Genomic DNA, 23,502 nt, shown 5'->3' on the forward strand with positions numbered 1-23,502 from the left:
AGTTTTGACTGCATCTGTTATGATTTAAATTGGTGCGTATGTTTTCTAAAGATGTTTATATTTTCTATTTGCTTGATGAATGATGAAGGAAATGTATACCTGATCATCTGTTCTAATTGGAAGAGCAGAATTATCTCTGCAGCATCCTGCTGATTCTGATGTCTTTTAAATTGACAAGAATTTTTTGATATTGTTTTCTTGCCTTAAGTTTTTTGAGGGGTTCACAACTTCATAAAGTGAAATCATGTATGCTTTGTAAAACCTAGCATACGTTTCAACTGATAAACATAGCACATGCAAACAATAGATTTAAGCTAAATCTATTGAATGATCTATGGACCTCCTTTCGGAACTGTCACTTGCTGCTATTTGTTCTGCAAGTGGATCTCGAGCTTGAATTCTAATCGTTTATATTGAATACATGATCCAGTTTTTAATTAAAAGTTATTTTTTAATTCGTCTTATTTCTCAGTCATCTCTTTCGTAAAAATAATGGATTACTAATTTCAATTTTGAGGGACGTCCAAGCAGCTCAGCGGACGTTTTGCTTGAAGAAGCCAAGACAAAAAACTTATATACACAAAAATTGTTCAAATGCCATCTGCAAGCTCCCTCCCAGTTGACAGAAATTTGCTAAATTGGGAGGCAAAGAAACCCATTTCGTTGTCAATAATAGTTTAGTGGCATAATAATGTTCACCAATTTTTGTCTGATTTATATTTTACTGTTCAATCTTCTTAAACATATGGTGTTTAGTCTGAAATGTAGGGAACTATGCGTCGTTGGTATCTGAAAAATAATATATCAATTATTTTTACTAGCGTACAGCTAGTCACTTTATATTTCTGAGAAGAAGGAAATCCAAGAATCCTATGATCCCTTAATTGTCATAAGTGTCACTAGAACCCACATTTTTATTACTACTCTGAATTGAATTTTTTTGTTGCTGTAAGTCATTAATTGCTCTACGAATTTTGAAGCAATTATTGTTCCGACCCCACTTGTGGGGGAAGGAACTATATACTCAAATGGGTTTTTTTTTTTTGTTCAGTGAATTTTGGCCGATCGATATATTCGTCGTAGAGAAATGTGAGTGGTATCATTAAAAAGCTGGTCCAGCGTAGAATTCAAAAGTAAAAAGATTTTTTTGAATTTCGTTTTTTTCGAGGAGTTATCGAGGATTGAAGTTTTGTGTGAACAATGGGATCTTTAGCATGATTGTTCATTTTTAGTACAATTTTCTTCAAACTAAGATCTTTTTTACGAAAACATTAATTCAAATTTCTATAAAAAGAATAAATTTTGAGTTCGTAAAAGTTGAATGCAAGGCGATAGAAAGACTAGTTCTGGTCTCATAGGGAAGTTCACTATCAAAAAAAAATCGAACTCTAATTGAGAGCCCTTTTTTTAATAAAACTTTTCTCTTTTTTGCTTTTTTAAGTCACCTAGAGACAAGTCACATTTTATATCGACGTTCTATTAATGACAAAACTCCTTTATAGTCGAATGAAGCGCAATGAACAAAAAACGTCGTTTTCAAGGAATTGCTCATGTTTTTTTTGGCTTCGATTCTGAGTTTTCGTAATTTTGAATGAAATTTTGAATTTCTTTTTGAAGTTTTACTATTTTTTTTGGAGTCCTATGGTAGGGATTCATTGACTAACAGTGCAATATGTTCCATAATGAGCATTAAGTGAACATGTCTATTTCATTGAGGGGGCGGCTAATGGCTGTTAAGACTTAAAAAATAATTTTTCGAATTTTTTTTTGAATATTAAAGAATCATAATCTTATTATAGTGAATTGTAAGTCAGTCCAGGGGTGAGAGCACCCTCTTCCTTCCTACTGCAACCAAAATTAAACTGGTTAGCGGTTTTATCTTCTATCTATTGGTTATATGACTTCAATGACAAAAAATTTCAATTTTTTAAAATTTTTTTTGGATTTTTACGTATTATTGGTTACTTTTGAAATCTTATCACATTATCCAAATATTGACAGTTCCCATTAGCTTAAAAACGATGTTCTGTGGATGACCAATAAAAATTTTAAACAAAAATTTATGGTTTAAATGGCTTCGACACGTTCTTCTTGCACTTTTCTACTGATTTTTTGGTTTTCTCCTGTTTTTTTTTGTTGTTTTAATAGTCATTATACTTACTGTGATCTCATAATGAATACCTATGCATGACAAACATAAGTGTACTGCCACCGGGGCATCTTTGAGCGTTTTTATTGATTTCCGTTGAAAGCTATTGAATTTAATGTCTTAAAATAAAAATCATTTTTCGAAAATTTTATTTGAACAATAACAATTCCTAAATTTTTCTTGAACTGTTAGTGAGTTTCAGTATTGACTGGACCCACTTGCTTTTTACTGCGACTAAAAATATTCTGTTTAGCTGTTTTATCTTCTAGCTATTGGTTATATGACTTCAATGACAAAGATTTCAATTTTTTTAAATTTTTTTTTTGGATTTTTTGAATTATTGGTCACTTTTGAACTCTTTATCACATTATCCAAAGATTATTGTAATCCAATTGGCTTAGAGAGGACGTTCAGTGGATCACAGAGAAAGTTTTCAGAGAATAGCTAATGGTTTAATTGTCTTCGACACTTTCTTCTCGCATTTTTCTACTGAATTTTAGTTTTTGCTGTTTTTGTTATTGTTTTCTGTCATAGGACTTATTGTGATGTCTTTTTAACTATCTATGCATGACAGACATCATTTTCCTCCCTATGGGTTATATCTGAGCATCGTCATTGAGCTCCGATGAAAGATTGAGTTTACTGGCTGTTAAGGGTTTAAAATTTTTCGAAACTTTTTTGAAATTCAACCATTCCTAATTTTTTTTCGTGAATACTCTTGGTCATTGTTGGTTCTAACAGAATCCATTTCCGTTCTACTATAGCCAAAATTAATCTGGTTAGCGGTTTTATCTTCTACCTATTAGTTTTAAAACATCAATGCCACGAGAATTCATATTTTTTTTGGGTACTTTATTTTGTTTTTCGATCCTTTTGAAATCTTATCACATCATCTTACTGCTGAGAGTCCCTATTGGTTTAGGGAAGAAGTTCAACGGATAATAAATAAAGTTTTCAGGGAAGAGCTTATGATTTGAGTTGCTTCGACATTTTCTTCAGGCACTTTTCTACTGAATTTGTGGTTTTTGCCTCTCTCTGTTGTTGTTTTCATAGTCATTAACTTGTTGTAAGGTCTTATTGATGAAATACGATTGGCAAAAAAACTTATTGTCCCCTCGAGGCATCATTTATTGTATATACTGGCTTCCGTTGAAGGCTAATGAATTTAATGGCGTTGATAATACGTGTTTTCCCGCAATTTTCGTGCGTCTAATGTATTTGTTTATATTTGTTGATTTTTTGAAATTATATTGATAAAAAAGGTTTTCCCATTGCTCCTGAAAAATTAATTTAAAATTGAAGAGTGTTTAGTGAAAAGTTCATTTTTTTAATGCCTTCGACCCTTTTGTCGCTCAATTTTTTTTCCTGAATTCGCTGTTTTTGTTCTTTAGGTAGCCGTAAATTGCTCACAGATCTCATAGGCTTGTAATTGAGGACTGAATGAATGATGTTGCTCGAAACATTCAGTATATAGCGAATAGGTTCCTTTCGTCAAATTTAACTTCTATTCATCAATCAGATGTCCCATCGAATTTCGTGTATTTCAAGAAATAACATATATATTGATATTATGTGCCACTGTTGTTTCGTTTTTCTGAACGTTTATTGAATGGCCATTTTTTGCGTTTCTTTTTCTCTTCCTTCAGAACAATCGCGTAATAACAGATCCCAATGGTTTTTAAATGTGGCCCAAGTAAACTTATTTAATCTTTCAGTATAAATCCTTCAACTGAAATAGCAGAAATAACAACTGAATTAAAAATACATATTCAGATGATAGGTATTGATTTTAATGGTAGCAAAGGTTTGTGTTTTCGCAAATCGTTTGTAATTTTTTGAGTTTCTCTTTAGTTTGTTTCTATGGCATAGTCTGACCACAGACGGGTGCTCTTGGTTTTGTAATGACTTTTTAGTAATTTATCAAGGATTTTTTTATTAAAAACCAATGTTTTTTAAGATTTTTGAATTTTCTTGGTGCAAAAAATGTTGATTAATTTTTAAGTTTCGCCTCACTGTTCGTTCTTTTTGTCGGCTTGTTACCTAGTCTCGTTAAGAAAACTTTTCATCTGCTGTATAGTTAGTAAAAGGTAAACTTGTGTAGTTAAGGTTTTATCTGACTGCATTTTGACGTTGTTACCAGGTGCTTTTAAATTTAGATATTCATTTTTTGCCGCCAAAATTTTGTTGGTGCTATTTTTTTTCTAGTCTCTTCAATGTCAGGTCACGTTGGTGCTGTAATGAAGCATGGCATTAGTAATTCAATTAGTAGATAGAATGTGTAACGATTGTTTTAAACTCAAACATCTATTTTTGTTATCTCTTGATTTGGTTGACATTTTAGTCAAAAATGTAGATGAGCTCGGGTCGGAACATCATGTGCGAACGCACATTAACGAGCCGCCTTGTTGTAAAAGTGTGTCTTTTATTACTCGCAGAGGAGTATTGGTATAACACATGATTTTTTAGCGGAAGCAGCTTTGTTTACGACCTGAACTTGATTTCTTTGTTCTTGAACTTCAACAGTAGCGTAACTTCTAATGTATAGTAATTGGGAATTGTTGTTATTGTTCAAGGTCGAATGGTTATTTTCAGCAATTACAATTCAACCTCCCTTATGCCCCTTCCCCCACCTACGTACCCATTCTCCAGTTTTGTAATGCAGTTAATTTTGTTCTATATTTCTGATATAGATAGGGTTAGTTTAGAGTTTAGAGTTTATATTGCACGACTTTGAGGCATTTCCGGTATTTTACCGGCTTTTTTTCTACTCAAAATTTTGCCTGACTGTTTGGTTCGATTTCTCTTCCCGAGAATTTTTGTCACGCTTTACTACTTGATGTTGTGTGGCCTAAATTGCACTCATTGCGAAATTAAGTGTTTGTATTTTTAAAAAAGCTATTGTATGATATGGTATTACAAGGCTTTGGGGTGACAGAACAAGGCTCAACGTCGGAGGTCGCGGTTTACAATTTATGTGGACTACAGCCCTCTGAAATAAATTGCCCTACCTGTCGTTCGAGAGCAATTTGTTCGACGTTAGTCGGTTTATATATACTCCTCCATCAGCTCACTGCAAGTTGAAAGTCAACAAGATGACACATGCCAGTCTGTGTGGCAAAAGAAACAAAATTCGTTTATATTGAGCCGCCGTGATTCCGGAATTGTAGCGTTGTTTAGAAATTTTTACTTTTGAGATGCCGAGGAAACGAATGAACAAATAGCATTGTTTTTATAATTAAGGACAAAAAAGTCGTCGGACAAAAAAGTCGTCGGATCTTCACCACTAAAAAAATCAATTTTGCAACTTCAAAACAGTCTAGTGGTTGTTTTCACATACAAAGTAGCTGAATTAAAAAGCAGAATAAAAAGAATTAAGAGCAATTTACTTGTTGTTAAGTTACCATAGCTTGATCATAACAAAAACTATATCAGAACCTTCGTATTTCCATATACTTGTTTGTGATAACTTGGTTGCGCTATTAATGTCTCGAAATTTTCAAAACAGCTAGAAAATTCTATCTTACTGCCGTAAAAATATTGTTGAAAACAAATCAGAAAGCAAATTGTGTGATTACCAATGAGTTCAAAGAAACATTCCAATCATTTTAGAAATTTTATGGGGGAAGTTTTCTTAACTCTGCATTTGTTTCTCATATCTCATCTCTTAATTTGAAAACAATCTCGTTTAGCTTCTTGAATATTAGAATGTCTTACAAGGGAATATTATTCGTGTAAATTTAACGCATAAAGGCTTTTACTTACATTTTTTTTGTTATTTAGAAAAACTGGTTATCATTTTCTTTGTGTCAAAGCTATTTTTTTCTTGAGACGCTAGAGGATATCTAATGATAGATACTACTACTGATAGAGTTATGAGCTTCCAGTTTCAACGTGACTTTTTTTCTCGTCTGCTGAGTATTGTTTAATACCAATTTTAGCAGTCCTTACGGAGGTTGCTACGCCCCCTCTGGTTTCTTTTTTGGGTCCCCACGTTTTTTTGTAGCAATATTTTATTTAGAAAAGTTAAAACACTGGCCTTGATATTTTTCCATTTTTTGAATTTCAAATTCTCGAAGAGTGCGAAAAATTTTTGAACGCTTGGAATTTGAAATTGTTTTTCAATGAACTATGTGGTTATTTCTTTCTTACCTGTTTGGGTTGTCTTCGTTCGTTTAGTTGTTTTCATTCGTGCGAGAGAATGTTTGTTTGTTTTGTGTTTGTGTGTGTGACGGGTAAGAGAACAGCTTTTTGTGTAAAGTCCAGTTGATGTAAAATCTATATTTGAGCTTTTAAATGTGTTCACATGCGTATCTGTTTGTGTTTGCGAGAATGGTTTATTTCGTATTTATTGGAAATTACTTTTGCTCTACCGATACTTTAATATGGTGCCTCATTGTTCCGACCCCTCTTGAGGTGGGAGGAACTATATACTCAAATGGGTTTTTTTGTTCAGTCAATTTTGGCCGATCGATATATTCATCGTAGAGAGTTGAGACTGGTATCATTAGAAAGCTTGTCCAGCGTAGAATATGGAATTAAAAAGATTTTTTGAATTTCGTTGTTTACGGGGAGTTATCGAGGTTTAAACTTTTGAGGAAATAGAGTGAATTCCGTTTATTTTATTCACATTTGCGGGAATTTTTTACTAAAATTTCGCTAATTTTGCTGAAATTTGGAAGAAAGTGTTGTTGATTTTATTTTTAGAGACAAAAATATTTTCGTCTATTTTGCTCTTATTTTTTTGTCAAAAATTCTGGCTAAATATTTCAAAATTCAGACTTTTTGATCAAAAACAGCACGAAATAAGTTTCTTTGGTCGACTTTGATTAAATTTGCAGTATACACCTAAACACCACTAACGCAATCTTCGTAGACTCAGTTGGGAGCTATTTCTACGTCAACTTCCGTTGCGAGTGCTCCATAAATGAAACATTGCCGGTTTTTGCTAACTTTCCTCGTAGATTATCAAAAACGCAGCTTTCATTTTTGATTTTTACTAACAATATATCTATATCCATAAAATTTGAAAAATTAAGTGCTCTTAATTGGAGAACAGTATTAACAGAGCTCATTTTGGACCAATCTTGGACTGTTACAGTTGAAAAATAATTGGGATTGTAATCAGTCCGTCTTTTTTTATAAAATAAAATCGACCTCTTTTATATTTTAATTAAATAAGAGAGCATTTCAAATCAAAGCTCGTTAGTGATAGGTCCAAATTGCTTCCTAATTGGCTCCCAATTATTGTATCTAGTTTATTACTTGAAAGCCTATGGTCGTTTTGATTTTTAAAATAAAAATGATTTTTAAACAAACTCTTATTGAATTTTGCCTGAATTTTGCTCTTATCTTGGTCCACTTTTAGCTTAGTGTCCGCAATGAAAGAATGGTTCTTCTTCCTAGTAAATTTGAGTTCAGTCTTTATTGCGGTTTTACACTTTAAGTTATGGTTTTCTGGCTTTGACACTAATAGATTTCACAGTTTTTTATTTTCAGTCATTTGCCCATTTTTGACGTTTTCTATTTTTGTCACATTATCACGCTATTGACAGTTCTTATATCAGATTATTGGCAATCAAAATAAAGCACAATAAATAATATTAAAATACTAGAGGATATAGGCTCTATTTTTAACGGCTTCGACAATACTTTCTCGAAGAATTAAATTGAATTTTTTAATTTTGTCTTAAACTGTCGTTTCTACTTTGTCCCTTTAATCGCATGAAATTTCCTGTACAGTTACCAGGTTTCATTGACTTTCATGGAAGAATAGATGGGCAAATATTCTGATATTAGTAGGTAGCTGATGGCGTTCATGACTTTGAAAACATTTGTTTTCCAAAAATAAAAAAAAAACACTTTTTAGCTTCGCAATTTTGTTCCTTTTATTGTTTTTGTTCTCCTAGTCTCGTTAATTACAGGCCAAGTATGACAATATTGTTGTCAAGATAAGGTGTCAAAGGAATTGGTGTCACAAAATCTAATGTTTTCAAAGAATTCGTTATGACTATTTTTGCTTCTACACGGATTTTTCAGAAAAAAATTTAAAAATATTTCGATTTTAGTCATATTTTACGTTCTCTTTGTACACGTAGGATATAAATTAAAAGGTCTCATGGGCTGAAAAATTGAAGGTCTCCTTTGGAAGAATAAACGAACCTATTTAATCATTTCGTTTTGTAATTAATGGCTTTCATGTCTATGGAAATAATTTTTTTTCAAAAATAAAAAAAACAAGTTTTTTTTTAATTTTGCTTTTTTTTGTTGTCGACTTGTTACCTGGGTTCATTAATGAGAGGTCACATATTACATTATCGGTGTTTGAATAAGGTGCAATCAAACATATTTTGAGGTATGGGTTTGCGGCTTCGAAAGCGTTTTCTGGCAAAATTTAATTGATTTTTTGTTGTCTATTATTTGTTGTTCTTTTTGTAACCGCATAAAAATTGAATAACGACAGCTCTTAATTCTCATCTTTAGAAACACTGGGAATCGTAAAACTTTGCGTCATTTTATTTGATTTCTAATGGTTTTCCTTACTTTGAAATTAATTGTTTTAAAAAGAAATAAGCGAATTTTTCAAATTAACTGTTTTCAATCTTTATTGTCTATTTGTTACAAGCCTTATTATGGACTGCTCCCTTATCTTATCTGGTGAATAACAAGTTATTTTGTTTAGTTTCAGTTTTATCTAACGCTATTTTGACTTCGCTATTAAGTTTTGTTTTTAAAACTGACTTAATATTTTTGATGTAATTAATGTTTGATGTTGTTTGATTTTGCTGTTTGTCTTGATTCGCTTTCTTAATATTGGCATATTTCGTGAATATAATGCATCATTTTGTGCTCCACTGAGTTATTTGCTTTGGGGGCTATCTTTTTGTTCATACACCATTTTTTTTTTGAAAAATACTTGAAATTTGGGGGTTTTCTATCTGTTCCTCATTTGGTAGACAATTATGCCGGAATTGTGGATGAGCGGGGTCGGAACCTTATGTGCGATCGCACGTTACCGAGCCTCCTTGTTTATTGATATCATGCACTAAATATGCTGTGAACATAATTAAAGAGACGAACGTGGGTATCAAGCGGGTCAACAAATTTGAAATGTTTCTCTGATTGCATTTCTTAGATTGATTGCGAAATTTTTTTTGCCAATTGCTCAAGCCTTCCGTGAATTTTTTACCTTGTAAGGTATGGAACGATTTTGTGCACGATAGCTATTTTATAAAATATTCAATGACCTTTTTCTCTGTGTTATTCAATGGTCTCTTTTCTCATTAAAATAAATTGTTATTCTTAGTTTGAGGGCGGCAAATCTTCCCTGTTTAAAATTTATATTTAACAATATTTACGAAACCTAGCAAATTGAATATTAATCAGAATTTCAAAATATGTTTTTGTTTGACCCGGCTACAATGATCGATAATTTGATCAGCTTATGTATGCATGGAGTCATTTATTCGAAGTGGAAATTTAAACTGCCAGTTTTTGCGTGGAAAATTTTACTGCAGATATTTTGCATGGTAGATTTTGTGTGTAACTATACAGAGTTTGCCTTCAATCATTAAGTCTTGTATATATTGCAGAACTTTTTTGAACTAATTATGTGAGTAACTTTCAATTTCTTTTCAAATTCGTCAACTGAAAATATGGTTTGAGTTACCAATCAATACTGAGCAATTGCCAAAGGTCTCTGTCACCTTACTAATTGGTCTTAAGCAAAGGTTGCTGCAAATATTTAAGTCCTGCGGGTCTTATCTGTAATTTTTGCTCCTACCGAATCCCTATCTCATCGTTTTTTTTCCTCTGACCATTGGAATTGCGCTACTCCTGTCCTGAGAAATGAGATAAACTGGTAAAGCCTGTGGGTATTAAGTCACTGAGGTATTGTCTAGGAGCCCTTCTAGTCTCTATGTATGCGATTCCCTAAAACTGCTGAGGAGACTTGAATTCTTGGTGTAACGGCCATTCGCGCTGACTCCTCTTCAACCCCCTCCTCCTCCTCCGCCGTCGCCGCCGCCGCCTCCTCGTCCTCCTCCCCCTCCCTCACCGTCAGCTAGCCTGGCTAAGCTGCTCGTTTGAGATCAATTCGTCTGACCTTCGTCAGTTACGGAAATGTTTATTTCTCATCGTTAGCCATTTCTTTTCGGCTGTTTGCTCTATCGCTTGTTTCTACTACTCATTAAGCCAGACCGTTTTTTTTATTTCGTGAAAGTCCACACAATGAAAAAAGACAACGAAGTCAAAGTTAGATTGTGTCAATTTATGATTCATCAATTGGGAAGCGTATGCCGTTTTTGATCGTCATTAATTTTAAGTCGTGCATTATTTACCTTCATGCCCGTGATATTTTGAGCAATGTTGTAATCAAGAACTTCCTTGTATGGAGATATAAAATATTTTTGTGCTAATTGTAGGCTCGAACGAGCCCTCTTGTTTGCTTGGACGTTTTTTCGGGCCGTTCCAAATTCACGTGATTTCGATTTTTAATTTAGGAGAGTGAGTTTGAAAAGTTGGTAATAAGCCAGTTCGTGTCAGCAAATAATGTCTTTAGATTGAGAAAATGGTATGTTGTTTTTGCCGATGTCACTTGTTTGAAGAAATATCCTGCCATTGAATAGCAATGGTTGTAAGAGTTGCCTGCTTGCGCGTGATGAAACGAGCCCTGAGACTGGCTAAGAACTGGAACGCAATTGTGGCAACTGAAACTGAGATTGAACGGAGTCATTTGAGAGGTCTGATAGATGAAGAGTATTCGAAATCTGTTAATGGATTCGTCCAGATTGACACAGAGTATTTGACATTTCTCAATTCGTAAGGCTGTTTCTTTGTTGATTTTTGCAAGCATCGATGCATTAGAAATTAACGAAAATTTACGTAAGATGCAGAAAAGTGACAGGCCTGTGTGCTTTCAGAAAATTCAACTGATGATTTTTCAAAAACCTCTCAATTAAGAGATGAGATATTGTTACATAGACAACACCACCCATTCATATTTTACGAGCTACGCAACTTGGTTTTTATGTGCTATAGTAAAATTCAAGAGTTAATTTTTCATAGTCCCGGCCAGCGATTACCACAAACAACTGGCTTGAAAATGCTCGCTAAGCTTAGACAACGTACGTTTGTTGTAACGGCTGCTCTCCTTGTGTTTCACAAAGAAAGTTTTACACCGCCCAGTTCGTTCTGAGTGGTTACAAAATCTGTCCGGATACTTCGTTGATGCAGTTTGCTTTTGTAACTGTATATCCGCTCTGCTGTACTTATCGTTGCATTAACTATTTTAGTTCGTAACTATTCGCTGATCTTAGTTTTTTCAACTATCAATTTGAACTGGATTGCTACAGATCACACAATACGGGATCTTTTTATGTATACCAGTTCAATCCGATAGAAAAAACAAATCGAAGACAAAGATATATGTCTAAGACCTGTTTGTGCAAAAATATTTAAATTTAAACCTAAGTTGGCTCTTGCTGTTTGTACTCACAAGTTGAGAATACCAGAAGTTGGGGTTGTAACAGTTGAATTTCAGCTCCAATAATTCGTTGATGCAAGACACAGTAACAGAATTTACTGCTCAAGAATAATATTTTGAATACAAGACACAGTAACAATTTACTGCTCAGGAATTTTTTTAGTTCAAGACACAGTAACACGTTATTTACTGCTCAAGACAATTTGTTTTTTCAATATTTTGCTGAGTTATACTTTAAGCCGTTTTCTGCGGCTGCTACGTTGAGTTCTGTGTGTTGCTTTTGTTATTTCCCCCTTTTCTCTTTTTTCTCACGTGACAAACTGTAACTAGAACTAGAACTATAAGTATTAAATGACTAGGACAACAGAAAGTGTTTTGTTTCTATTTTCCCGCCTACGCAAGCTCAGGGAGCTCAGCTCCAACATCGCCGGCCCTGTTTTCCTTCGTAAAAACATCTTCGTCCATTGATATCACTGGAGCGAGCTTCTCTACTGGTCTCTTGTAGTATCTATCTTTCGTTCGGATTGTCGCTGATCGAATCACTCCGTCGGAACCTTCAAATGTTTCGGTTATTCGACCCAGATCGTAATATCCACGTTTGTCACTGTCTTCCACTAACCACACAAGATCACCCTGCTGAAGACTTCTGTCCGTTGTGGTCTGCCATTTCTTACGACTGTTCAACGTTGGCAAGTACTCTTTACGGAATCTGTCCCAGATGAGGTCTGCGTAAGCTTGTGTTTGTCGGAAGAGCTTTCTATGATCAACAAATTGCTCTGCACCTGATAGATACGGTAAACAAAGGTTCTTGTTGCCAAGTAGGAAATGATTTGGAGTAATAGCTTCTAAATCGGTAGCATCAGAACTGACTTGTGTCAGCGGTCTAGCATTCAGCATCTGTTCAACAAGACACATCGTGGTTGACAGAACATCCTCCGTGACTGATCGATTGCCCAGCACTGCGTACATTGCTTTCTTGCAACTCCTAACCAGTCTTTCCCACACTCCCCCCCCAAAGTGTGGTGCTGCAGGTGGGTTGAACTTCCATCTGATAACTTTTTGAATTAGATGTTCTTCAATTCGCACCTTGTTCCATGCCGCTCTATACTCTGCCAATTCTCTTTCGGCTCCAACGAAGTTTGTCCCGTTATCACTAATCATTTTGACCGGTTTGCCTCTTCGAGCAATGAATCTCATAATTGCGTTCAGACAACTATTAGTGTCTAGTTTTGGTACGATCTCGATATGTACCGCTCGTACAGTAAGGCATGTAAATAGACAGCACCAACGCTTTTCGTTTCTTCGACTAATCTGTACTGTGAATGGTCCGAAATAGTCTACGCCCACATTCGCGAATACTGTTGATGCGACTAATCGTTCTTCAGGTAGATCTGCCATTACTGGTGCCTTTGTTTGGGCTCCACCCTTTCGACATCTAATGCATTTGTTTTTGATCGATCTCAAAGCTTTTCGTATGCCTAGGATCCAGAATTTCTGCTGAACTATGTTTCTGACATGTTCAGTACCTTCGTGATGATTATTCTTATGTTCATTTTGCAAGAATAATTCAACTACATGGTGCTTCCAATGTAATAGTATTGGATGCTTGGTTTCGAAGTTCAATTGACTTTTACCTATTCTGCCCTGGGCACGAATAAGTCCTGGCTGGTCAATGAATGGTGAAAACTGGAGGATTTTGCTGTTTTTTGGAGTTTCCTTTTCAGCCTTGAGAGATTTCATCTCTTCAGCAAACTGTTCTCGCTGCAGTAGTCTGAAGATGCTTGCTTGTGCACCCTCTCTTTCTTCAACACTTAGTGTTTTTGTTGCCGGTTTGTGTTTTATAAATACACGCTGTACGTATGCCATTGTATTTACTAGTCGATTGAAACTGCTAAAGCGTTCCCACTGAATCATCGGTTTCTTCTCTTCAACCTTTGCTGAGAAGACCATTTCGTCGTTTTGTTCGTCTGAAGCAAATGTTAAATTCAACTGTTCAGGCCATTCGTTCTCTCGTTGTTTCAACCAGGCCGGCCCAGTAAGCCCTTCGCTTTTCTTAAGTTCGTCAACATTGATCGCTCGTGTCCCGATGTCAGCTGGATTGTTAATACCACTCACATGATTCCACTGTGAAACATTAGTTGTATCCAAAATCTCAGCCACTCTGTTTGCAACAAACACCTGTTGCTTACGGTGGAAGCTATGAATCCATTGCAGAACAGTAGTGGAGTCTGTCCAAAAGTTACAACTGTGAATATTCGATTCGTGTTCCTTCACTATCTGTTCTTTAAGTCTCACCGCCATCACTGCTGCTTGTAGTTCCAAGCGTGGTATGGAAAGGTGTCGCATCGGTGCGACTCTGCACTTTCCGATTACAAATGCTAAGTCTGCTGAGTATTCTTTGGGCTTTGAACGTAGGTATGCCACAGCGCACATTGTGTCTTCAGATGCGTCGGCAAACACATGAAGTTCCCATTTGTCCTTGGCCGTGCTGAAGTATCTTCTATCAATGCTGGTTTCTGCTACTTCTGGAAGCTGCGCCTTCCACTTCAGAAACTCTTCTTCTTCGTTAGGTTCTACTGAGTTTTCCCAATGTTGTCCATTTTTGGTCCAGATGCTCTCCAGGAGTCGTCTCATATGGACACTGAATGGTGCAAACAGTCCAAGAGGATCAAACACTGAAGAAACTGGAGATAAGATCTTCCTTTGGGTGATTGGGGTCTCAACTTCTTTGCTTGTACCTCTACAAACCTGTAGACTATCATCGGTAATCGTCCACTGAAGCCCAAGCACCGATGACCCTTCCTGGCTGGGTTCTACTTCAACCTGCTTTGTTTTGCTGATTGATCTTAAGTCCTCTGGGATTGCGTTGGTTACCAAGTCGCTGTTGGTGATCCACTTCTTCAGTTCAAATCCATGTTTTGAGAGAAGAGGTTGCAGTTGTTTGAAAACTTTGATTGCTTCTTCAGATGTTTCGACTGACTTGATGAAATCGTCCATGTAGAAGTTGTTTTGGATTGCTTTTGCTGCAATAGGGAACTCGTCCTCGTTATCAATCGCTACTCGCTTCAAAGCGTAGTTGGCACATGTTGGTGAACTTTTTGCTCCGAAAACATGACGCTGATACTCGTAAGTTTGCACAGGTTCGTTCATTGTTGGTCGCCACAGGAATCTTAAGCAGCTTTTATCCCGATCAGGAACTTGCACTTGAAGAAACATTGATTCAATATCTGCGGATAAGGCAGTTGGTCCTTCTCGAAATCTGAATATTGTTCCGATCAACCCGTGTAGCAGATCGGGTCCGGCTAACAACTTGTCATTTAGGCATACATCCTTGTATTTTGCTGCAGCGTTGCAAACACGGCGAACTTTACCCGGTTTGTTGGGGTTTAGTACTGGATGGTGTGGCAAATACCATTCCTTTCCGAAAGTGCCTTTGACTTCCGATTTACCAAGGATCTTCACAAATCCCTTTTCAATATCTGTATCATTTGACTGTTGATACAATTCTTTTAAATTTGGGTCTCGTTGGAACCTTCGTTCCAGTGAGTAGAGCTGACCAAGGGCTGAGCCGTAGTTGTTTGGAAGACTGGGTTCTGGTTCATTCCAGAGCATGCCCACTTCGTACCGCTCGCCTGTAAACTTTGTAGTGCTCTCTAGAAACTTCTGAGCTTGTTGCTCTTTCTTTGATTGAGTTACAACATTTATTTTGGAAGCATAAGTTTCTATGTCCCACCATGATTGGATATTTTCTGCCACTTTCACATTTTCTGTGAAGGCAAAATGACAAACATTTTGACTTTTCTTGCCTGTCATAGGACCACTGACTACCCATCCTAATTCTGTTAAGACGGCGAAAGGCTCACATCGTGTTCCAATCTTAAAGTCCAATGGACGTTGAATTTCGTAGGCATCTTGTCCAAGTATGATGCCTACTTCCATCAGGTTGAATTTTCTGTTAGTGAGAACATTCAGGTGTCTGAATTTGTTCTTCAGTTCCTTGTAGTCATATGTTGTGTTTCCCAACGAGATTGCTGGGTGTGCAAACGCTTCAATTGAATGCACCTTTGAATGTAGTCTTTTTTTTTGTGATAGGAACCTTCTCTGTCCTCAAATCTTGCGTCTCATGTATGCCAGCTATGTTTAAGGTAACGTCCGTGCCTTTGGCTTGTAGTTGATCCTTAACACTTTGATCGATGAATGATACTATTGAACCACTATCGAGGAAAGCGTAGGTAGTCAACCTGTTACCACCACGCTGAACAGATACCGGAACTATTTGAAGAAAACTAGTAACTTGGTTACTCTGGTTGATTGTTGCTGCGCTCACGTTAACTGCGTGACTACCCTCGTCCATTTGGTTTTCTGAGTGTAGCAGTCTGTTGTGCCGTTTTTTACATCCATTTATACCGCACGGGTGGACTTTACAATCTTTGATTGCATGCCCTTTCCCAAGACATCCATAACATAAGCGTTCTTTCCTCACTGCCACGTATCGATCTTGCACACTCATGTTTTTGAATGACGGACAGTTCCAAATTTTATGAGTGCCATCGGCTAATGGACACTGATCGCTTTGCGTTTGCTTGGTTTATTGCAGGTTTGAACTTGCGGGTTATTGCACTCCAGCGGGTTTCCGTCAAAATTGTTCAACCTCATTTTTGGTAAACTACTGCTTGAATGTCCAGTGTTGTAGTGCCTTCCAGCTATCGGCGATATATCCCGCCCTTCAACACTTACTGAGCGTTCGCGAGAGTTTGGGTACCATGGGTAATGCAGGTTTGAACTTGCACTGAAGTTCGATGTCTTCGAGAATTGTTTTTCTCTATTTGTGTTGCGTCTGTCTTTTTCTTTGCGTTCCCCTTTAAACGCTGAAAACCCTTCATGCACGAATGCCATTCGTGATAGCCATTTTTCAAACTTGATTAGATCAGGCCAGTCCTCGTCTTTGTCATCGACGTAGAACCACCATTTTTCTTTAAGAACCTGTGGTAGCTTATCAACTGCCATGTACAATGTCGAACTTGATTGCAAATCACCAATATGTTTGTACTCTTTAAGCACGTTCACGAAGTTAGATACAATATCAGAAAAATTAATCAGGCTGGTTGAATCATGAGGTTTCACTTGATTAGCTTTTCGTAGGCTCTCGAGCTGCGCATCTATAATTACATGCGGTCTTCCAAATTTTCTAAAATGTTCCAGGCAGCACTATAAAACTGTCCAGAATAGCCCATTCCCGAGATTGCAGATTTTGCTTTGCCTGTTAGCAGAGTCTTGAAATGGCTCATTTTTTCTGAGTCGGGAATCGTGCGTTTATCTACTGTTGCTATGAACATGCTAGACCACTCAGGCCACTCCAGCGGGTTTCCGTCAAAATTGTTCAACCTCAATTTTGGTAAACTACTGCTTGAATGTCCAATGTTGTAGTGCCTTCCAGCTATCGGCGATATATCCCGCCCTTCAACACTTACTGAGCGTTCGCGAGAGTTTGGGTACCATGGGTAATGCCTCTGCTTATTCCGTTCAGGGCTGACGTCAACGCGAGCTCTTGGTCGAATTGGCGTTCGCGTGTCGTTCATCGAATTCGCCCACTCCGAGACATCTCTCCCTCTTGGGGTCCAATTGAAAGGTGACTTGTCACGCGCCTTAGTCGATTGAGAACGTAAGTCATCTTTCTCCAATGCTGTTCTTCGCAATTGGCGCTCTAGGTCTTGCTCCTTTTGCCGAAGCTGATGTTGCATCTCTAGTTCTTTCTTTTGCATTTCTAGCTCCAACCTCTTTCGATCAAATTGGGCTCGTTCGATTTGCAACTTTCTTTCAAATTCAATTTCAAATTCCTTTATTCGTTCTTCAACCCGACGTTTCATTGAAGATGTTTCCGAAACGTTTTCTGTATCCTGGTTGATTGTCTGCACGATTCGTGTAACCGTATTCGTCGTTGCATAGCTTGTGCTATCATGGTTTTGGGTAAACTCTGGAATTCCAACTTTTTGTTCTAACTGATGCACATTTTTTGCAGGCGGTTGCTCTTCATTGGCATGAAGAGTTGACTGGCTTTGCTGGCTTGACATGTTTGTCTCTCCGTGGATGTACGGTAACCACTCTGCGTTCAAATATTGAAAGTATTTTTCTGTCTCAAGTTTGCGTTTTAAAGAAATATCTGGGTCTCGGAGAGTCTCAGCTTTCTTGTTCAAGAGTTTTTGAACGCTGTCGTCCAATTGCAGTATCTGCTAATAAAGAGTCTTGAGCTTGCTTGGTCGATCTCGATTCTTAATGAGCTCAAAACCTTCTTCCAGCTTCTCAATCCAGTTGTTTCGCAAGTTGTTGATCTGTCGATCCAAAACGCTTTGACTCTGTGACGGAGTCACTTCTTGTGTACTTCGGGACTGCAGCTTGAATCTCAACAGCTCCTTTGTTTGTTTGCTTTAATTAAGCCTTGCTATTCAACTTCTAAAGCACTTTGCCTAATTGGCTTTGCGTCGTTGGATTGCCTGTTGAGTTTTGTTCTCGTTCGTCGATGGCTTCGTCACTTCGACTGTTGGGTTGGACAGCAGTTTATTCCACTGTCCGGGTCGGCGGACCAAATGTAACGGCTGCTCTCTTTGTGTTTCACAAAGAAAGTTTTACACCGCCCAGTTCGTTCTGAGTGGTTACAAAATCTGTCCGGATACTTCGTTGATGCAGTTTGCTTTTGTAACTGTATATCCGCTCTGCTGTACTTACCGTTGCATTAACTATTTTAGTTCCTAACTATTCGCTGATCTTAGATTTTTCAACTATCAATTTGAACTGGATTGCTACAGATCACACAATACGGGATCTCTTTATGTATACCAGTTCAATCCGATAGAAAAAACAAATCGAAGACAAAGATATATGTCTAAGACCTGTTTGTGCAAACATATTTAAATTTAAACCTAAGTTGGCTTTTGCTGTTTGTACTCACAAGTTGAGAATACCAGAAGTTGGGGTTGTAACAGTTGAATTTCAGCTCCAATAATTCGTTGATGCAAGACACAGTAACAGAATTTACTGCTCAAGAATAATATTTTGAATACAAGACACAGTAACAATTTACTGCTCAGGAATATTTTTAGTTCAAGACACAGTAACACGTTATTTACTGCTCAGGACAATTTGTTTTTGCAATATTTTGCTGAGTTATACTTTAAGCCGTTTTCTGCGGCTGCTACGTTGAGTTCTGTGTGTTGCTTTTGTTATTTCCCCTTTTTCTCTTTTTTCTCACGTGACAAACTGTAACTAGAACTAGAACTATAACTATTAAATGACTAGGACAACAGAAAGTGTTTTGTTTCTATTTTCCCGCCTACGCAAGCTTAGCGAGCTCAGCGCCAACATTTGTCATACTTCTTGTCTCAGTTCTACCGCCTTCTCAGTCAAGTGCTTAAAACTGGTCAAGTTAATTAGCACTGTAGATCCTACTTTGTAGCTCTAATTGGTTCAGCTTGTCTTTGTTTCACGAAAGTTAGATCCAGCAACCGTTTGATCTTCACTCATTTTTGTTTGGTTTGAACCAGAAATTCGATTTTGTTTGCAGACGACTGGATATGATTGAGCACTACAAGAGTCCGTATGAGCGACCAACTCACTATGCACAGCATGCAACAGTACTTGACTTCCATTCTATGAAGAAACAGCAACAAATATCAGCTCACGCTAAACTACCCAATTCAAAACAGAACATCATTTTGACTCCTCCCAAAAAGATCAAATGATCATTTATGAAAGTATTAGTTGATAATTGCAATTTTTAAACCTTGTTCTTTTACATTTTCTATCATTAACTAGGAATTTTTCATGGCTTAAAAATTACAAATCATTACAAAATGAAATATTAAAGTTATATTAAAAGTTGAAATTCATTGGTACACTCATGATGAAGCATCGTGATTATCCTTTCTGAAAATTAGTTGCATCAAATCCTCCTTCTGTGTAACGATTGAAAATGTTGCTCCCGGTCATTGGACAAGACTACATATTGCTAATTGTGGTTGGTTTTCCTCTCTAATTGCGTGACAATTTATCACAGAAAGCTCCCTCGGCAATTGGTTGGGCATAAAGAGGACTGATATCGTACGCCAGCTTTTGAAACACGGAAGATCATAATCGAGCATCTCACTGTAGATCAACCTTGTAACAGATCCACCAATATTTCTTGCGCTCTTTAAATGCGCGCTGAATTAGTTTCGTGTCTATTCGATGCGTTGCAAGTCTTCTATTGATTTTTCTGACCGCAAAAGTTTTAAATAGCTGCACAGGATAGAGGCAATGCCCTGTTGTTTTTTTTGCTATTTATTAAAAAAGAGCTTAGTACTTTGACAACAATTCTTGATCTCTTTTTAAACAGAAGCTTAGAAAATAATTATGTATTGACCTATGGTTGAATAAAAATCGCTTCTCAACTGTTTGTTTTTACAAAGTGACAAATCTAATGCGACTTACTTGTTTTGAGTTTGCTTTTTGCGAGGCGTTTTTTCGCTACTAAAAGATCATTTTGCTGAAATCTTCACTGGAAGAATATACTTTGCACAAACATACATCCTTAGCTTAGCTGTATATTTGTCACCATAAAATAATATCTATGGATAATGAAAATCTTTTTATCACGTCAAAAATCATTGTTTTAACAATTAAAACAAACCATCTTGAATTTTTATCATCCTAATGTTTGAAATAGACGCACGGTGGCAATTTTTTCTACAAACTTATGATACCGCAGCAAAGATACTTGAGGTACTTGGATAATAACCTCTACTGTACCAAATGTGATCTGATTTAGTTACTTTCGTTGTCAGTTGTCATTCGATACTGTAAAGCTTTGTATCATCTTATTGTGTCAATCGTCCCGCCATTGACAAGAACTGTGACAAGTAATTAACTTTGAGCTTTAGCCTCATCGAGCTGAATTAAAGTTGTTCACTGGTTTTACATTATCGCTCATCCATATTCCGATCTGCATAGCGCGTAAACTTACAATACTAAAAACAAAAAATTCTGTCCTGGTTTGTGGATTTGGAATCCGATCAATCGAAATAGACAACAGCGAATCTTTGAACAATATTTTGTCTCATTTTGATTTACAAGCTAACGAACTTTCAATGCCAACTTGCGTTAGTTTTTTTCACGTTTTAGTTTTTTTTGGAGCATTTTTCCCCTTTTTAAGATTCTGCTTCCTATTTTTCCTATTTAAAGCTGCATTGATGGGATAGGTTCTCAGCTGCAATAACTGAACGATTTGTTTTCTTTTCGCATAGAAGTGGAAAAAATGACTTGAATGAGCAAGCTATCCCGGAAGCAATTGTTTTCTTCCTAATGATGCGGTCCTTACAATGCCATGATGAACAGTTAAATGTCAGCATAAAATGTTTAACAACCGTATACAGATCGTAAAAGTTTTAACAATTTTAGTATAAACATGGAAGATTTTCGGACGAATCAACTCATGATAATGAGGTCTTCCTGTGTGGGGACTTCAACATCGACCTACTCCAGTATTAAAAGACACTGCAGATAAGAAATTATGAAAAATAGGTTGAAGTTTTTGACCTGAAGAGTCTGATAACGGAAGCCACGGTCATCACCAGTACATCATAAAATAGTATAGATCATATTCTGTTTCAAGTTAAATTTGGTTGTTATTAAGTGTAATTTTTGTGATCAACTGGCTCTGTAATTTGCCTTTGAAGCAAATTTGGCCATCGAAATTCAGCGTCCTCCACGAATCTTGAAGTGATTAGCAACTGATTGAAAATGGTTGTTTTACTTTTGCACGAGATAGAGAAATTCGGGTCGGAAACGATGAATGCGAGAGTTTTGCCAACTTTGATTTGCCAAGAAATTTCAATTTTTATCTCACAAAAAGACACTGCGGATGTTTTTTATTTCATACTAACAATATGAAACAAGACCTCTGCAAATCATTATTGTATTTTCAACAAAAATTTCAAAGAAAAAAGTATTACACCTGTTTTTAGTGGGTTTTTGCATGTTATTTTAGTGTGGCGATAAAAAGCGGGGTTCTGATAGCTTTCAAGATAGCCAAATTTTTTTCTCACAAATTTTGAGGCAAAGATATTCCTGTAAATTGCTGTTCTCTGTATTGATTTGAGAATAGCTTTCTACTCGGTGAATCATCCGCTGTTACGCAAAAATTTTGAGGCTTATGGGTTACGGGTTGTAATTAGTGATATCTTGACAAAATATTTAGCAGGAAGAAAACAGCTTGTATATACTATTGACTAAAATATGACAATAACAACTTTAGGCGTTCAACAGGGTTTTTGCTTACTGACTGGTGCCACTTAAATATATTTATAATTAATCCATAAATGTGTGAAAGTTTCGGTTCCCAAGGAATGAATACTCAGTTTTATTGGAGCTTGAAATAGATCCGACTCCAATTTCGCCGAAATGCTTAGGTATCAATTTCGATTGCAAACTGACATGCTTGGAACATTTTGAAGATATATGTTATAAGCTGGGGAGAAATAATGCATTGATGTATTAGACTAGAAAATGTTTTTCTAGTGAAATTTCATGCAGTTTTGCAAAGAATTTGATCAGTATTTAATCATGTTCAGTTTTTTAGTGTATGATAGTTAGAGCAAGACAAATTTAAACAAGAATAGTCTGCTATTGAAGGAAGATGTTCAGAACAGTTTGCTTCAGAGATTGAGTTGGACTCAATTCACTGTTTCAACTGAATGGATTTAAACTTCTTTCACGAATTGAATTACGCATTGTAGTGAGTACGGTCAATGTCTAAAGAGCAAAACCAAAAGAAACGGGATAAGACGATAAGGCCCGTTGAGTAAGTCTTGTTACAATATGGCGAAAATTCGTTAGAGCGATTGCTAGTTAACATATGTATTAAGCTTAATAGCTTGCAGTTCAAAATTTTTCTCAATATTTTTTCAAAATTTTTCAAAAGCATTTTCAATATTTTGATGCTTCGGGGAGCGTCGCGAAATAATTTTTGGATACATCATATTCCGAATGGTTCGCCTGGAAACGGAAGTCTGTAGAAAATCTATTAGATATCAATCAATAAAAAATAGAATCGGGAAATTTTATTAACTTTCAACTTCTCGATGAGTTATTACCATAAAGCATACGCAACCTAAGTAAATAAGAACTCAATAGTTGTTTCGACCCACTTGTGGGGGGAGGAACTATATACTCAAATGGGTTTTTTTTGTTCAGTCAATTTTGGCCGATCGATATATTCATCGTAGAGAAATGTGAGTGGTATCATTAAAAAGCTGTTCCAGTGTAGAATTCAAAATTGAAAAGATTTTTTGAAATTTTGTTTATTCGAGGAGTTATCGAGGATTGAAGTTTTGTGTGAACACGGGATATTTGGCATGATTTTGTTCACTTTTACTGTAATTTTTCTTCAAATTAAGATATTTTCTATAAAAATAGTATATCAAATTTACATTTCATGCCACAAAATGAACCAATTGTGTGTTCCTAATAGACTGAAGGCAATAAAAAGACTGTTTCTGGTCTCATAGGGAAGTGCACTATCAAAAAAAAGTCGAATTTGTTTGAGAGCTTTTTTAAGAAATTTTTTCAGTTTTTTGTTTTTCTTTGTCACCTAGAGACTAGTCACTTTTCATATTGAGGTTTCGTTAACGACAAACCTCATTTACAGTCAAATGCAGCCCAATGAACAAAAAATTCGTTTTCAAGGAATTGCTAATGTTTTTTTTGGCTTCGACACAGTTTTCGTAATTTTAAATGAAATTTTGATTTTCGTTTTGAGAATTTACTAATTTTTTGGAGTCCTATGGCGTGAACGCATTGACTAAAGGTGCAATATGTTTGTAATGAGCATTAAATGAACATA

At 36.3% G+C, this 23,502-nt stretch overlaps 1 protein-coding gene across 1 annotated transcript; it reads left to right on the forward strand.

Moving 5' to 3' along the window:
- The first annotated feature begins 10,684 nt into the window (after positions 1-10,684).
- LOC142345271 (uncharacterized) lies at positions 10,685-19,411 on the forward strand. The gene is made up of 2 exons (XM_075397253.1): positions 10,685-10,966; positions 19,189-19,411. The coding sequence occupies exons 1-2, from the start codon at positions 10,776-10,778 to the stop codon at positions 19,364-19,366; spliced, it is 369 nt and encodes a 122-aa protein (XP_075253368.1). The 5' UTR covers positions 10,685-10,775; the 3' UTR covers positions 19,367-19,411.
- The last annotated feature ends 4,091 nt before the right edge of the window (positions 19,412-23,502 follow it).

Source organism: Convolutriloba macropyga, chromosome 9 (assembly GCF_964194025.1).
Source record: "Convolutriloba macropyga chromosome 9, txConMacr16.3, whole genome shotgun sequence".
Taxonomy (NCBI): Eukaryota; Metazoa; Xenacoelomorpha; order Acoela; family Convolutidae; genus Convolutriloba; species Convolutriloba macropyga.

Excerpts from the sequence above, each read along its gene's own strand:
- LOC142345271 (XM_075397253.1), top strand. The coding sequence starts at position 10,776 with ATGGTTGTAAGAGTTGCCTGCTTGCGCGTGATGAAACGAGCCCTGAGA. Across the intron at positions 10,967-19,188 it reads TATTTGACATTTCTCAATTC|ACGACTGGATATGATTGAGC; the intron begins GTAAGGCTGTTT and ends TTTTGTTTGCAG.